The sequence below is a fragment of the Peromyscus leucopus genome, chromosome 4, assembly GCF_004664715.2.
Source record: "Peromyscus leucopus breed LL Stock chromosome 4, UCI_PerLeu_2.1, whole genome shotgun sequence".
Taxonomy (NCBI): Eukaryota; Metazoa; Chordata; class Mammalia; order Rodentia; family Cricetidae; genus Peromyscus; species Peromyscus leucopus.
The window spans coordinates 76,886,896-76,904,702 of NC_051066.1; the positions used below are offsets into that span (position 1 = coordinate 76,886,896).

The window sequence follows — 17,807 nt, forward strand, 5'->3', positions numbered from 1 at the left end:
GGTATTTACTCAACTCTGTGATTGCCACTCCTCATTGGCATTTAACACTGGCTCTACCTCACATGTTTTCCTTTATAAAAAATTGACTTTGTGAAGGATAACCACACACAGTAATTTAAAATTTCTTAGGTAAATGGTGAACTCAAACTCTCTCTGAGGTTAGGGCTAGGACAGAGCAGTTGTGCTGTGGATATCACTCTATATAAATAAAATACTGATGGCCAGTGACCAGCAGGAAGTATAGGCGGGACAAGGAGAGAGGAGAATTGGGGAAACAGGAAGAAGGAGAGGGAGACACTGCAGCCACCACCAGGACAAGCAGCATGTAGAGACTCTGGTAAGCCACCAGCCACGTGGCAAGGTATAGATTTATAGAAATGGGTTAATTTAAGATATAAGAACAGTTAGCAAGAAGCCTGCCACGGCCATACAGTTTATAAGTAATATAAGCATCTGAGTGATTATTGTATACGTGGATGTGGGACTGCGGGGCTTGGTGGAACCTGGAGAGAAGCCCTCCAGCAACACAGTTGCTCTCAGACTCGGGCACTAGAACCACCCAGCACGGTATTAAAACACAACTTGACTGGGTCATTCTGCAGTGGGGCCCCGGCGCCTGCATTCCAGGAGTGCCCACACATGGCAGTGGCTGCGGCGGGCGGCTGCTCACTTATTCTTACTGTAGCACCGATGAGGAACACACCCAAGCAGTAAGCTTTCCACAGAAGAACCTTCCACTTCTCCCACCACTCGCCCCACTGAGTCCTTCCTGCAGACGCTGGCAAGGCTTGTTCGGACGCTGCACATTTTCCCTTCTCTATGGCCCTCAGTCCTACGGACTTTAGAGGTTCTAATTCCTGCTCGGTCCATATCCCACTGGTGATGTGAGGATGGCTCATTTGCTCACTCATTCGTGCACTTATAATGACATAATAAACAGCAACCAAAATAAAAGCTAGGACCTTGAAAATAACCTGTATTTGTCCTCTAGGAACTTTCCCCTACCTATGTCCACCTTGAAACATATTACAAGCAGTTAAACCTCTTGCTTATCTTGTAGTTTTATTATGTCTACAAACATGACGACTCCGGAGAACACGGACAAACAAATAAGCTCCACCAACAAGCAACAATCTGGGTGAATTGTAGTCACATGACACTATTAATGGAAAGAAGGAGAGATCACATACAAATAGAATCAATCTGTAACATTAGAAACACTTGTTCTTCAGAATATCTTAAAATAGATGCACACTTAAAAAGCTTTGTACTTTGTTGTCACCGTTGAAGAACACATGTTGGGAGCTGGGGATGCAGTTCAAGTGGTAGAATATTTGCTTAGCATGCGTGAAGCCCAGGGTTGCAGCCCCAGCACCAAGGAAAACCAGGCACAGTGAGTGGCTTATGCCTGTACTCCCAGAACCAGGGTCGCGAGGAGGAAGGGTCCAGGTCACTCTCGGGTATGCAGTGAGTTCTGAGGACAGCCTTAGTATGAGTGAGTGAGTGAGTGATGAGTGAGTGAGAGAGAGAGAGAGAGAGAGAGAGAGAGAGAGAGAGAGAGAGAGAATATGAGCACTCAAGGGAGGACAAAGGAGGGAGGGATAGAAGGAGAGAAGGAAGGGAGGGAAGGAAGGATGGATGGATGGATGAATGGATGGACGGACATGTTCACTGACAGGAAGGAAGGACATGTTCACTGAACGAGATAACGTGTCTTGACAGGAAGGAGGGACCTTATCCTTCAGTGTCCTTCCTCTCCCAGCTTTCAGCTGCAGCCTTCAGTTTCCACAAAAACTCCCAAGTCAAGAGCGTTTCTATGCACGCACAATCCACACAAGAGGGAACCAAGCAGTGAGCAAACGCCAGGGGGCGCTGGAGGCGCCAGTGCGCCTCACAATCAGACACACAGGTAGATGGCAGTGTTTGGGAGGCGATCATTTCATGACTACTAAGTTAACGAAAATGAGAAGAAAAAAAGCCAAAACCAGAGCAGCCGTGAATGTGACTGAGCTGTCAGGGTAGAACTGACAGGCACAGCAGCAAAACCAAAGAGAAAATTTCAGCCAGCTGTGTGGAGAAATGTGGTCATGACTGGTGCAGGCATCTCATTCTGCAGAATTCATCCTCAAGAGGGATGGAGGGAAATGACTTACATGACTCTCAACAACACTACAACACGGAAAACCACAGAAAAGCAATTCAGTGGGCTTGTAATACAACCAAGGACGACCATAGAAGAATCACATATACAGTGATCAACATATGAAGGATACCAAAGGCAAAACGGCAGGCACAATGTCATCAAGACTATGCAACACTCAGGATGACGGCGAGTACAAAAGTCACCACAGCTGCTCTTAGAAAGAGGAGGTGGCTGCTTGTCTCTTTCCTCCACACCTGACTTCTGTGTCCCGTCGCCTGGGGGGGGGGTGGCGGGAAGAGCAGCACCTACCTAGGGAACTCTCGCAGCTCTCCTCGTCACTGTTGTCTTGACAGTTATTCTGTCCATCGCAGATGAAGCTCTTGTCGATGCACAGGCCATTCCTGCAGTGGTAGCGGGCGGTGGAGCAGAGCAGTGGGTTTGCTGCTGTGGGGAGAGAACACAGTGCATCACCAGGGAGCCCAGCTTATCCCCCCGAGGACCCAGGAGACTTCTCTAGTCAGAGGAGCAGCAGGGTCAGGCTGTAGGGTTATATGCATAGTCTATCCCAGAGACTGGCCAGCCTATGACCTGGACAAGAGAAGCTTTATTCTGTCCCCTTCTAAACCCCTCTCCAGGTCACTGTTATGGTGTCCTGTGACCACACCAACACAGCCAGAGGTCAAAGTCTCCTCTAAACAGTCAACCCTATGTTGAGTCTGAGGCAGAGCTTAGAACTCATGGGCTTTATTTGTGGAGTCTACAGGAGATGGCTGGTGACAGAAGACACAGGAGAACAGCAGAGGCAGAAGCAGCAGTCAACTTGGGGACCTTCTGCCTCTAAGGAAGGGACCAGCTGATGAGATTCATGAGCCATGAGCAGTTCTTACATCTTCTCCCTCCTTCTAGCTTTAAAAAATTGTGTGTGTGTGTGTGTGTGTGTGTGTGTGTGTGTGTGTGTGTGTATCTGTCTGTCCTTGTTACGTGTGTGTGTGCTTCTGTGTATGTGCATGTGAGCAGAGTTCTGAGGTCAACAGCAGGTGTCTTCCTTACTTGCTCTCCACCTTATTTTTGAGGCAGGGTCTCTCACTGGAACTGGAGCTTATGGATTAGCTAGATGGTGAGGCAGCAAGTTCAGGAGTTCTTCCTGTCTCTACCCCATCCCCACTTCACAGGGCTGAGATTACAGATCAGCAACCACGCACACAAGTGAGTGGATGCTGCAGATCTGCTTGGGTTGCTATGCTCGTGTGGAAAGTACTTCACTAACTGAGCGATTGCCACAGTCCCTCTGATGCCTTCTCTGTAGATCAGACTCTTCATTCTTCCGGGCCTACTAGCATAGCGACGGCCTTCATTTCTTCCTGACTTTATGCAGGGACTCTCTCTTGAGCAGCACCTCCCTGGGGAACCTATTCAAGGCCCTTTCAGGGACCTTAAAAGAAATCACAGTGCTGGGTTCTGCCCTCCAGGAAAGGGATGCCAACTGCACAATATGAGGCAGACACAAAACTAGTAAAGAGCATGGATGCAATCCCCCCAGGAAAATAGTATTTCTACAGTAGTTTGTCTCGCTTCCCCATTCCATGCAGGACAATGGGGACAAGGCTGTTTCCAATCAGTGATGTGGCTGAGTAGAAATGTTTCTAGTTGCTGTGTGTGGTGGCTCACACCTTCAATTCAATTCTAGTACTCCAGGGCCAAAGGCAGGTGGATCTCTGTGAGTTCAAGGCAAGTGGGTCTATATAGTAGACCTTATTTAAAAACGAGCAAACAAACAGTAACTAATCCCAACCCTTGGCTGCTTTCTCTGTAGCGAGGATCAGCTCCATAATCTTATGAGATCCAGTGGAAACTGCAATGTGTGGCCCAATGCTCCAAAATGGTTAAAAGTACACAAGGACGAGTGCAGGGCATGACCAGATGTGCTGCTCTTCTAGGCTAAACAGCAGTGTTCTCAGACTGTGGCCGGAGCAGGCCCATCACAGCAGTCCTCCTGCTTACAGCATTAATTTCAGCATCTTAAGAGCCTGACAAGAAAACATCCACATCTGACATGATGCAGAGAGTGCTAGGATTAGAAGTGTGAGCTACCACACACAGCTCCTAGAAGCATTTCTACTCAGCCACCTCACTGATTGAAAATACAGTCCTGGGCCGAGTCTTGTCCTCATTTCCCTGCAAGGGACAGGGAAATAAGGCAGACTGCTGGAGATGTACTGATTTTCTGTGAGGCTGTTTATGTGTGGTTCACTAGCTGAGTCATCTAGCTATGTCCTAGACCCCCAGAGTGTGTGGCCTAGAGAAGGAAGGACAGTGGTGATGATGATGATGATGATGATGATGATGTGGAGTTGTCATGGACCTCTAGGAAGGAACTGAGCCTGTACATAGACTGCATGTGCAAGAACAGAACCAGAGAGGGCACCAGGCCCAGCCCTGAGGCTCTGTGTAGTCTAAGCCAAGTCAGGCCCGGTGCCTCTCCATGGTCCTGGACTGGGGGGTGTGAGTTGGAATCCCTCTGCTTCCCTCCTCCCGAGCTTCATTGAAATACTCAGACATCATAGCTTTGTGGACTTGGTCAGCTTCCATGATTATAAAAACCTGAAGCATGACAGATTGTTTTTGCCTTTTCATTCAAGGGGGAAAGTCTAATTTGAAAGGTCAGAGGAACTAGGGGGATGGGGTAAGCTGGAGATCTGGGTCTAAGGATAAGGGACTAGTGTAAAATCAAACAACAGTCATCCAGCCTGATAATGGAAGAGTTAATTATTTAAATCACTGTGGGCCAGAGAACGGCTCAAGTTAATCAAGCTGGAACCATGGTCTGACTACAGCCAAAACCCAAATGGGGGAATCCAAAACCACAAATCACATTTGGTTTTTGTCCATGGCAAATCTTCAAACCCAGCCTTCTGCTCATCAGCATCTCAGCACAGTGGCCTTCAGCTTCTCTACACCCTGGTAGATCATGTCTATGCAGTTAAAACATCAATACCAATCAACTCACTCAAACAGGCTGGAAGGATAGGCTGACTGGTCCAGGAGGAGGGTGGGGCAAGCTCACATCAACCTCTGAGTGGAGACACTGTGAGGGTGTCAGTCTCAGAGACTTTTGAACTTTCCCAAGGAAAAAAACAGACTCCGTCTTGTGTGTGACTGCTTATCTGTGTGCACAGGCACACTATAGATCTGCATATGCTTCTATGTGTGTGTTTGAAAAATAAGACACAGGTTGATTTTAATGAGTTCAACCAAGAGGACCAGCAGCCGGAATATATAAGGAACTAACTTTGACAATCAAAAGGCAAAAGTCAGCAAGGCAGAAAAATAGGCAAAGGACACAGAAAGCATTTTCCATTAAAGGGTCTGCTAAATGGTCAGTAAAACCTTGCCAATGATGTGTAACGAAGCATCAGACTGGCCTAAGATCCTAAAGTTGTTGATGATGATGTGAAGGGAGAGGCTTTCTCCTGGACTCTGAAAGGGAAGCAGTTGGTGGGCCCACCTTGGAGATCATTTTATTAATAGCTAGTAATTCCATCTCCTGCTTGAAAGAGACCCTAAAACAAATTTTAAAATGTATGCTGAAGCTACTATCAGAAAAAAAAATAGAATTGACACAAATTTTCACTAATAAGATATCAAATAGAGTTATAACAATAAAACAGTCTACAGCCTAAATCAGGTTTTCTTGTAAAGGACCACTTATAGTTACATAACTTGAAGTTTTGTTAATCATTTGATTTTCATCTATATTGTGATGTCTTCACTTGGCTATTATACTGATAATTCATAAAAAAGGACACTGCTGTCTTCTAATAAAACTTTATTTACAAAAGCAAATAGTGGGCCATAGAGTGTCAATAGCTATTGTACAGCATGGAAAAGTAAATAAACTGGTGTGAGTTTATTTCATATCACAAATAGAATAGCAAATAAGAAAAGCAAGGAACTAAAGAGTATATACAGTACTACACTGTTGCCATAAAGTTACTCATGCAAAAGAACTCTACTTACTATTAAGGGATTTAAAAAATATATGTTTATGAATAAAAGCATACATAGTAATGAATATCACCAAGTTCAGGGCTGTGGATGATGCCTCTGGAGAAAGGAGAGAAGGGTAGGAGCCCAGAGGGTCCCACCAGAGATGCCGAATTATATCTGGCAGAATTGTTTTAAAAATTCTGAAGCAAAGCGGGAAGTGAAGGATGCTTTTGAGACAATACCGGGAACATAGAGTCCACTGTATTTTACGTCTCCTTCTCAGGATGGTTAAAAGACTTCCCTGGGGCCGAGATAACAGTGCAGTCAGTGGAGTGCAGTGCTTGCCTTGCCCTGTGAGCTCGAGGATCTGGGTTCAGATCCCCAACACCCACAATGGGCCTGGCAACATGTGTCTGTAACTCCAGCAGTGGGGAGGGCAGAGACAAGGGGGTCCTGGAGCTCACTGCCAGTTGATCTAGGCAATCAGGGCACCCCAATCTCACTGAGAGACTTTGTCTTAAAAACAAAACAAAACAAATGATAGATGGTACCTAGGGAGGAACAACACCAGCGTTGTCTAGTGGCGTCCACATGCAGGTGCCCACATGTACATATACACGCTCATGAACATACACACAAATAAAACAAAATTATAAAAGATTTCGCTAAAAATTCTTTATCCAGTCTGATAGGAATACTTTTGGCCAACATCTCCTACCTTTGGGGTTATCAGGCATAAGACTGGCCCACAAGACACAGCTGTTCAGGATCCACAGACACACCTGTCACCCTAGGAGGATTTTCTTTATGTTTGTCCACTGTAGCTCCAGGAGCCACAGAAACCCTAACACTTGAGCCCACTCTTACAGGGCAGAGAAACAGGGCAGTGAAACACAGGATAGGGAAAAGACACACCCTGAAGCCAGCAGCAAGCGAGCCAAAACACACGGCTACGGTGTGCCTAGAAAATGCCAGAAGCCTGAGAGGAGCCTCAAGCTTCCACCTCCCCTGGTGTTGTCTGCGTCTCCATTTATACAGGTCCTGACAAGCCCGGCCTTCCAGCTCCCGAAGACAGAGCAAACTAGAGGGAGCAAGCTGGAGGCCATTTGCCACCCTGCAGACAAACTAACCACAAGCAAGAAAGTCAACGAATACACAGAAAAGAAAAAATAAATGAATAAAGTTAAAAGCTATTCCAAGAATTCCAGATGGAGAAAATCGTTTCAAATGAGACTAGAAAGTTACAAAAGTAGAAGCCAAAGGCATCCATTGCACAGCCCAGTCAAAAAAAAAAAAAGTTCTTTAGAACTACCCTGAGCGGCTATCAAAAAGGGTAGATGTTGGCAGAGTTGAGATGCAGCCCAATCTCAGAGAAAATGCCTGTCATTGATGGTACACAAGCCATCAACGTGCAGTCTCTAGGCAGACTCGTTCACCAGGGAAGCACATCTTCCCCAAAGCTGCAGAAAACTCAAGTTTTTTTCCATGGCTTTGTGGACTCTGCATCGATTACTGTGCCTGGCACAAACACTGAACTGCAAGCTCACAGACGGAGCAGGAGACAGTGTGCCCTACAGGATGTGATGTTGTGGTCTCTTTGAGCAATACTTAATGTACCCCAAATGTTTGTGCTGTCTTCATCCTTTCTAAGGCTTACTGGCCATTGACTAATGTGGGATTTTACTCAGTTAACTACAGAAAGGAATACTGTGTCTTGTGGTATCTATTTCACTGGAAATGGAGAAAAACTGTGGCAATCAGCTTAACCGATGGAATTGCCAGCTCAGAAGGCCCTTGGGAATTATTATCATAAAAACACTGGGCTCTGATGGTTGGCTTCCTAGTCCACAGTACACAAGAAATAGGGTGAGTCTTTCTTGACAGAGGGAGGGAACAGGTTCAGAGAGGAGCTAAGGAATCTGGTTGCCCCATTTTGGCCACACTGAACAGAGTGGATGGATCACAGGGACTCTGCAGTCTTCCAAAAGCAACTGACTGGCCATCTGTCTCCAGCAGGACTTAGGAAATGTCCTCTTTAGTTCATTTAAAGCCTCTCCCACTTCAAAAGGTTCACATGTAAATTGTCACAGCTCCCACCCGAAGGTGGCTGCTACTCACTTCCTAACCTTATGGCCTCTGTGGGGACCCTTTCTCCCCAGTCCCAATTTCCTTGTGAAGTTTACAGTTGGGACAGATGGAGCATGCTGAGACATCCTCACCTCTAGAATGGGATCTATGGTCTCCACAAACCAGGGATGCTAACTACCATCTTGTGGCACATGGTTCCTCCTAGCCTCACACATTGCTCCGTCTGTAGCCTGGAATATGCTCACAGTTTGCCTGGGGTTTGTCTGCCAATAACCACACGCTTTTATGTTCCTTTCCATCTGCTAACAGGGCCTGTCCAGCACCCAGGCTATCAGGCTTTGGCTCAGCAGTCCTCACTTCCACACTCCAACCGGACATGGCTACGTGCACCCACATTCTGCAAAGAGAATCTGCAGAAGGAAGAGCCATTACTCCCGGCAAGCAAGCCAGAGGTGAAGAGTGCCCCATCTCACCCGCCTTCCCACCTCTACAGTTTCAGGCATGTTAGGTTTGAAAAGCCCTTCAGAGGCAGTGTGGCCACTGGCAGGCTGCAGATATATGACTTGGACAGTCTGTTTCCTTCCGCTTCATAAAGGTTTCCTGCACATGGATGCCTTTTGTCCAGTACTCAAAGCCAATTCCACAACTTCAGCCTTTGCTTTCCTGTGGATGGTTCCCTCAATACCCCTTCTAGTGATAAATATCTTCTTCCCAGTGCCTCCTGGAGCCCTCTGCTTGAATCCTTCCTCACCTCAAACTGCACACCTAATAGCAACATCCTCCTCACATCTCTGCACCCCAACTTTTTTCTCATTCTGTGGTAATTCTTTCCTTTAAAGACACCATCAAGTTCCAGTCCCCTAGGCATTAGCCCTGGATGCCTCTTTCTGTCTCCCTACCCTGCATGGGCTCAGCACCAGCTGTTTATTATAAAATAAACCCCAAGATCTTCATTTTCCATCATGTTCCCAGCCTACAAATCCAGCCAGACATCTTGCTGCAGTATTTAAAAGTGAGGGTATGAAGTATCACTGGGCTCAAATTTCAGCTCATCCACTCAACAGCCATATGACACGGAGAGAACTATTTGAATTCTCTAGCTCTGGAATGCCTCATCTACAATGTGTCAATAGAGACAGTGCCTGTGTTTTAAGTGTGTGAAGATGAAATCAGCCACCCTAGTCTGTGACCTAGAAATGCTTGGTATGCACACACCTGTCATAATTATTGTTGATGGGAGATAGTGGTGAACAGTTGAGTTCACGCTTGTATTTATGCCACCTGAGTTAATATTTCAACTTTGCCACTTGTCAAGTATATAACCATGACAAGTTACTGAACCTTGCCTTGTCACCGTTTCACCCATGAGAGCACCCATGTAAAACACGGCCTCTCTGTGGAGGTGCCATATACAGCAAGGGTTCACAAACTCTCTGCAAAAGGGGTTCAATATGTCCTGGAAATAGCACAGTACAGCTTTTAGCCCTCACCTTGAAATATCCCATGGGACTGTATTTGAAGTAGTACCAATCCCTTGAGGCTCATCTTCTCCTAAATCTCCATGATGAGCCTCGAGGGAAGTGATCTCCCCCATCCCTGGTCCCCACAACACTCCCAGCTCTGCATTGTTGTTAACTGTGGATGAAGATTTTCACCTCCCTGGGGTCAAGGATGCCAGCGTCTGGAGCTGACACATCCCTGCATCCACTGCCGTACTCCAAATGGTATCTGCCATTGGAGACTGGAAAAAGAGGATGAGAATCTGCAGGACAGTAGGAACTGGGGCTAATGTGCCAGGCAAGACCTGAGTCTACTGTCTGCGAGCACCTGGGCAAACTAAAGGGGATGAAGACCTCTGTATGGGGAGAATCTATTCTGGCTGCAGCGGGAAGGACGGCTGTCCAAGTCTTCCTATCGTCCTCATTCAGCCCTTTGACTAGTTACTTGACTCAGTCATTCAGAAATCACTCACTGACTATTGCCTCCAAATAAAGCACCCTGGTAGGCACCCAGAATAAACTACAGCCGAGGCCTTCTTCATAAAAAGCTAACACTAGATGGGTAACAAGTAGTAGAGCGTAAGATAAAGCCTGAGAAGTCTCGCTTAACACATGCTAAGGCTGGGCCTGACAGCATGTTTGGCACTGGGAACACAGCCGTGGGCCACACAATCCACGTCCCCTCATGACTGTCACAATGAAGCAGAGGAAGTGGCAATGAACATGGAGAAGAGTGAATTAGTGGGCGTGCAGCTGTGGGGAGAAGCAGGTGGTCACAGGGTGCTCAGGGTCACCCCTCTGATGTGCTGTTTGAAGAAGGCCAAGGTTAGAGTGGGACAGTGACCCAGCATAGCCTTAACGAGCCAGGTACACTTCCAAGAAAGTAGGTTCTACGGGAGTCTTTAAGGAGACTCAAGGACATCACTTTGGAGCACTGGGGGACAGCTCCCCCACTGTGATGCTCAGCTCCCACAGTCTAAATATAGTGGAGGGCTGACTCCTCCCGGTTTCCTCAGGGGCTGACTGAAGAGACAAAAGGCAAGTCCAACTGACCTGGATGTAGACAGACAATAGACACAGGCCAGCTCTGCAGGGCTCTGGGAGGCTCTATGAACAGACACACAGCCTGGCTAACACTTTCTGCCTCACTTGGGGGACAGGGCAGCAAGCCTTCATCTGTGGGACAAATGCAGTCCAGGACATGGTGTCATTTATGTATTTATTTTAGACCCAACTGCCCTGGAAAGCATCAGTAGACGCACACCACAGATATCATTTAATCTCAGTTTTATAACCTATAATACACATTGTTAAAAGATATGGATAACAAAACCACATTACCACTATTCTCAGACCTTAAACATTAGCAAAGATGCTTTAATATCAGCAAATATCACATCACAATTCAAGATTTCAATTATCTCAACATTCTTTAAACAATGGTTTTATTTAGAGTCAGGAGAAAACATACTCCGCACATAGCATGGGGTTGACTCCTCTCTGAAGCCTCCCAGTTTACAGGTCCCCCTTCCCTCCATGCTTCAACCATTACTTCTGGATAAGCCGGGTCCACACTCTGGATCTGACCCTCTGCCTTGTACACTATTATGGACAGATTCCTCTAAACCTCAATTTCTAGAAATTGAATGGTCAGATTTCGAGGCTCATTTAGATGCAGCTGGGATGGTTTTGGCAAAACCACGTCAATCTGATGATGTGTGCTCTAGTGGACCATACAGGAGGTATAAAGTATCCGGTTGTCTCTTTTACTTTTTAAAAACCTTTTTAAAGTCTTATCATTATTTTTACTTTGTGTATGTTTGCCTGCATGTCTGTCTGTGCACCACATGTTTGCCTGGTGTCTGCAGAGGCCAGAAGGGAGTATCAGATTCTCTTGAACTGGAGTTACAAAAGGTTGAGACATTGTAAGGGTGCCGGGAACTGAACCTGGGTCCTGTACAAAAGGAGCAAGTGTGCTTGCTGAGCCGTCTCCCCCCCACCCCAGGGGTCTCTCTATGATGCCGAGCCATCCCACACCCCCACTCCAGGGGTCTCTCTATGAAGCTGAACCATCCCCCCAAACCCCACTCCAGGGGTCTCTCTATGATGCTGAGCCATCCCACGCCCCCACACCCACTCCAGGGGTCTCTCTGTGATGCTGAGCCACCCCCCACCCCCACTCCAGGAGTCTCTCTGTGATGCTGCTTGGTTTCATTTATGGAAGATTCCTGGGCAGGGCAAGGGCAGGAACCATGTATCATGCTGGCTCTTCCACAAAGCAGCTTTACATAGTTGGCTGGGACATATATAGAACCACTTTAACATTCTGAAAAGTAATTTGAACATAGCCATTGGGGAAGAAGGCCAGCATTTAAATTATTTACAAAATGGAGGTGAGTTTACAATTTTCCCTTTAACTCTTAGGATCTTTAGATTCCTGGAAAGATGCTCCCACCATGTTGAAGAGAGAGAAGCAGACGGATGTGTACTATTCTTCTTAGGTGGACTCCCAAACTGCACCTGTGTGCCTGTGGTGCACCTGTGTGCACTGCTCTAATCATGGAGCCCCACACTGCACCTGTGTGCACTGTCCTAATCATGGAGCCCCACACTGCACCTGTGTGCACTGTCCTAATCCACACAAAGAGGTTGAGAATGAACTCAGACCACTGAATGCCCACAGTCTGCTTCCACCAGCACAGTCCATAACCAAGTAGTAGGAATAAGTCTATTAGGACATTTGCCTACTAAGGCAAAAATGTAAGTATTCTCTCTCCAGAATGTACTTAAGATCCTCACATCAGACGAAACAAAGAAAATGCCAGAACAGAAACTGAAATTAGACGTCATACGGAGAATCAGGAAAATCTCAACACACGTGGGAAAAGACAGCAACCAGACAGATACTAATATGAAGGTGCCAGGTATTGGAACTGTGTGATCCAAATGTAACACGTCTCTTACACTCTAATAAGCAGCCACAAAGACACTGGAAACAAATGGAAAAACAGAAAGTCAGCAAAGAAACAAGAGACAGAAAAAAAAAAAGGCAACTTTAGAAATAGAAAACTGGAATAAACACATTAAAACAAAGCGAAAGCTCAGCAGCTGGCTAGCAGGGGAAAGAGTAGCGACGGCAAAGGAAGGAACTGGCAACCGAAGACAGATGCACGGAAAGTATCCCTCTGAACAACAGGGAGCAAAACGACCGATAAAAAGGGAGCAGAGCCTCGGGGACTCATGAGACAGCGGCTGGAAATCCGATGCTCCTGTCACCTGGATCTCATAAGGAAAGAGGCCAGCGCTGGAAGACATTTGAAGAAATGGTAGCCGAAAATGTAGTAAGTGTGCCCAAAATCAAAACCCAGACTCAGAAAACCCTAAACAGGATAAAGTCAAAAAAATCGACCTGCAGATGCCCAAACCAAAATCTAAATGCTCAGGATCAAAGACAAAATGCTCTCAGAAGCAGCCAGAGGGGAGATGCAGGATGTGCAGGTGAACGAACTGAGTGACTGTGACTCTCCTGCCGGAAACTAGAGAGGCCTGAGGAAGTGGCACATTTAAAGTCCTCAGAGAAAGGACTGTCAGCCCCAACCACACACCATAAAAATGCATTTAGGAAAGCGAGGGAGACAGAAATCCCCGGCTGAGTGAAAACGCAGAGCGTGTGTCTTCTGCAACACTGCTGTCAACAGCACCGCTGAGCAGGACAGACAGACAGCTCAGCAGTTACAGGCACATACTTCTCTTCCACAGGACCTGAGCTTGGTTCCCAACACCCACCGTGGGCAGCTCACACCCCAACTGTAACTCAGTGGAGTTACACTCAAATGTAACTCCAGGAGATTTGATTACTTCTGACCGCCACAGGCATCTGTGTATACACACACACACACACACACACACACACACACACACACACACACACACTTAAAAAGAAAATAAAATCTTCCAAAAAAGCATCACTGGAGGAAGTTCTTTAGACAGAAGGGAACGACACCAGAGGACCCTCACGGGCATGAGGGAAGAGCAGCTGAATCACTGCCCATCTGAATGAACACTGCATCTTCTCTGGAGCCCTTTAGAGCTGAAAATTTAAAACAAAAACCAAACACTGTCTTCTGGGAGTTAAATGACTGAAGAGTTATCTCTATAACATGAAGAGACCCCCAGCACCAGGTTTCTGCACCCCACTTGGAGTGGGGTAATGCTGACTCAAGTCCAGAAAGGCCCAGTGGTGTGTGAGGACCCCCTCAGCCTGACCTGTCAGTCCCTGGAGAGCTCTGTACAGATTGTCACCCGGGCTTCTCACAGCCACTGGTGGTTATTACAAGCATCCAGCAAGCAACAAGGTTTCAACTCTCATTCTTCCATGAGTTATATTCTTTGATTACAAAACAGTAACTTTTTCAGTCAGCTATCTCATGAATCTACAACAAGTGGTGGGTAAATGTATGATTGTTTTTTTTTTTTAATAAAACCAGTCTTCAAGGCAGCAAGGCAGGACGCCGGATCATAATTTTACATAGGTAGATGAGAAGACAACATGGCTTACTCTACCCTCAGCTATCATCTGGAATGGGTACCATTTACTCACTTCAGGATTAAAGGCCAGTATCCCACATGTAAATCTTACAGGGCAAGCAATGAGGATGGCTCAGCTGAGCGCGCATCCCAGATGTGTCTGACGTGTCTTTACTGTCATTGGATTAACTGTACACACACATCCTTCCTCCCCCTTAGGTCATTACATTCCAGGACAGCAGGGAGCTGAGAACTTGACCTTTCCTACCCTGACACTGCAGTATGTGAAGTCACTGTGGCCCAAAAAAACACTAGAAAAGACTCCATGTGTTTAGACCAAGGAAGGGTTAAACCCTGCAGCAAGACTGCAAAGAGGCAAAGTGAGCTAAAGTGAATGTGTAAAACGTGTGTGTGTCTGTATGTTTGTGTACTTATATGGAATATTACATAGCAGGTCAAAAACATGGTGGTCACAGGATAATTTTAACTCTCTACTATCTGAAATTTTTTTCAAGAATTTATTTTCAAAGAATCTAATTTTTTTAAGTGTATGAGTGATTTGCCTGCATGTATGTATGTGACTACATGCATGCCTGGTGCCCTTGGAGTTCAGAAGAGTGTGCCACATCTCTTAGGACTGGAGTTGGAAGAGCTGTGAGACACTGTGTGGAAGCTGGGAACTGAACTCAGGTCCTCTGCAAGAGCAACAAGTGCTCTTAACTGCTGAGCCGTCTCTCCAACTCTCATAGAATATAACGAACAAATCAAAGTTTTTAAAGCATTCAGAGAAGAGGAGCAAGCAAGTACAAAAACATGGGGTGCTGAGACGGTCAACCAGATGAGGTATAAAGGAGCTTTGTGGCTAATGCACCCCTCTAGTTCAGGCTCCTCATCTGTGCGTCTGCAGAGGGACTGTGAATGGAACAGACGCCATGGGCTTACTATGGCCCTCCACAAACAGTGCCTGGGAATTAACAGTCACGTGCCCAGGGGTACTAAAGAAGGCGATGTAATGAAGGACGGCCAGACCAGCCCAGCCGGCAGGAGAGACAAAGGTCACCGTGCCCGAGGTCCCAGGACTTACTGCAGTTCTCCTCGTCGCTGCCATCCGGACAGTCTTCAAAGCCGTTGCATCGGAAGCGGCCGATGATGCAGTGGATGCCGCTGGCACAGGGGAAGAAGGTGGGGCCGCATTTTGACTTCGCTTTGGCTGCAGGAGGAAAAGACACAGAGGTCTATCAGGGGGTGCAGTTCTCAGGCCACAGCCTCCTGACCCCACTTATTCTAAAGGTATGAATGAGTCCTTTCAGGTTTAGCATAACGCTCCCAAGGACATGTTACCATCATCACTGGCAAATCCCCAGCCCGCATGGACACCTACATGCATCAGTTTTTAGAGTTGCCAATCAACCCTGCTTCAGAAGTCCTTAAAGGAACCTGGGAGATGCCTCAGTCACTAAGTAAAATGCTCGCCACGCAAGCATGAGGACCGGATTTTGATCCTCAGAAACTATACAAAAAACCTGACTGTAATCGGGAGGTGGTGGCGCACGCCTTTAATCCCAGCACTCGGGAGGCAGAGCCAGGCGGATCTCTGTGAGTTGGAGGCCAGCCTGATCTACAGAGTGAGAGCCAGGACAGGCAGTAAAACTACACAGAGAAACCCTGTCTCGAAACCCCACCACCACCCAAAAAAAAAATAAGAAAGCAAGAAAAAACAACCTGAATCCACGTGGTGGCATGTACCTGCAATGTCAGCACTGGGGAAGAACAGATAGATAGGTGAACCCCTGGTGCTCAGTGGCCAGCCCGCCTAGCCTAATTGCCGAGTCCCAGAGACCCTGTCTCAAAAACAAGGTGGCTAGCTCCTGAAGAACAGCAACTGAAGTTGACCTCTGACCTCCATGCTCCAACACACAAACACAATGCCTACCCACATACACACATAAACACCCCATCAAAGGTGCACACGAAGTCCTGGAGGAGGCGAGGCAGAAGCTGCATAATGTAGCAGGTGCAAAACAAAGGAATGGATAGGTGAGTGGGTGAGTGGATGAGTGGTAGATACAGAGCTGGACGGGAGACACAGAGCTTGCTTCTTTAGAAGCTGAAGAGCCAGTCAAAATGCATTCCCTGAATATCAAAGCAACTGTTGTTGGCATTTAGTGAGTCCTTGCCATACTAGGCAGGGTGCCAAGACCTTTGCATAGATTTTCTCATTTAATTTACCCAGTAGTCACTCAATGGGACAGCGTGCAGAAAAGCGCATGTGACACTCTCGGGGCTGTACCTTTCCAGAGACCTGCTTGCAAGGTCATACCTTGCTTGGCTGGAAATACAGTTGGGAATGTGGCTTACAGAATGTGTGGGGACATCCTACCTCTCTGAGAGCTTACGCAAACTGTCCAGTTTAGTTTGTGCTAACATTTGCATTTCTTTTGAGTCTGGAATCCAGGAACATATGAGGCAGTGGATGCTTGTGATGGTGAACCGTGACTGTCAACTTGACAGGCTCTAGAATAGCATAGGAGACAAGCCTCTGGCATGTCTGTGAGGAAGCATCTAGATTAGAGTAAGCGAGGCGGGAAAACCTAGGACAAGAGCGAACATGAAGAGGAGCTGTGCACTGGAAACCACCTCTGCTTGCTGACTGCAGAGGCAATGTGATCAGCTGCCACAAGCTCCTGCCGCAATGATTTCCCGCCACGAGGAGCAGCACCTTGCAACTCTGAGGCATTCCTTAAGCTGCTTTGGTCAGGGTATTATCCCACAGCAGCAGGAAAGGAAACTAAGACAGGGCCCGGCGGATCAGCCCTTGACAAGAACTGGGTGCCGAGTCTGAAATGAGCTTGCCCGGTGGGCACTTCACACATGGTGTTGAAACCCAGATGAACAGAGTGCACCTTGTAGGCGTGCTCTAAGAGAGAACTCTAGGAAGCCAAGGCTTGGGCCTCTCTGGGTACCACTACCATCATATTTTGCCTATTATTGAATTTGCATTGCTCCCTTTTGAGGTCATGAACCACGGTCCTGGAGATGACCATTTGCCAATGACCATTTGGAGAATCCTAGGAAATGATGACCCTGGGAGGGTCCTGAGGAGTCCTGATATAGACAGGTATGGCTTCTGTCACCATTTTGTGGCTATGCTTTGAGGATAAAGTGACTTAGTCAAGTTCACACAGCTAAGAAATCTAGTGCTGAGGGGAGGCCTAGGCATGTGGACTCCAGAAGCCATGACCTCAATCAACCTAACAGCACGCCTCTCTGCCACAGGCTGTCACTTCTCCCAACAGAAGCCAGACTCCTGCGCTGAAGAAATTCATTTTGTACACCTGCTGTACAAACAGTTTGAACAGAAACAGTTGTAACTTGGGCTTGATTTACTGCCCTGCTAAGCCCCGTAGCCCTGGGGGGTGATGCTCTTTCTAGTTAATGGTGCTGTCTGCTCTGAGTGTCGATTAGGAGACACAAGATGAGATCTATGGCTAAGTGCAGGTAGCAGCCCCGCTGAGCATCCGCCAGCCTCCTGTCTGTGAGGCTGGACCCACACTCCTCCAAGA

General features: G+C 47.1%; 1 protein-coding gene across 4 annotated transcripts in view; it reads right to left on the reverse strand.

The window, feature by feature from the left end:
• Ldlrad3 (low density lipoprotein receptor class A domain containing 3) overlaps nt 1–17,807 on the reverse strand; it is a 239,017-nt gene that overhangs the window by 106,457 nt on the left and 114,753 nt on the right. For 3 of the 4 annotated variants that reach the window (XM_028895035.2, XM_028895033.2, XM_037205041.1), the window contains exons 3-4: nt 15,329–15,454; nt 2,453–2,587 (exon numbers count right to left, since the gene is read on the reverse strand). In XM_028895035.2, the coding sequence (XP_028750868.1) occupies nt 2,453–2,587; nt 15,329–15,454 (261 nt within the window). The remainder of the gene's footprint in view (nt 1–2,452; nt 2,588–15,328; nt 15,455–17,807) is intronic. The other variant, XM_028895034.2, reaches the window with a different exon arrangement.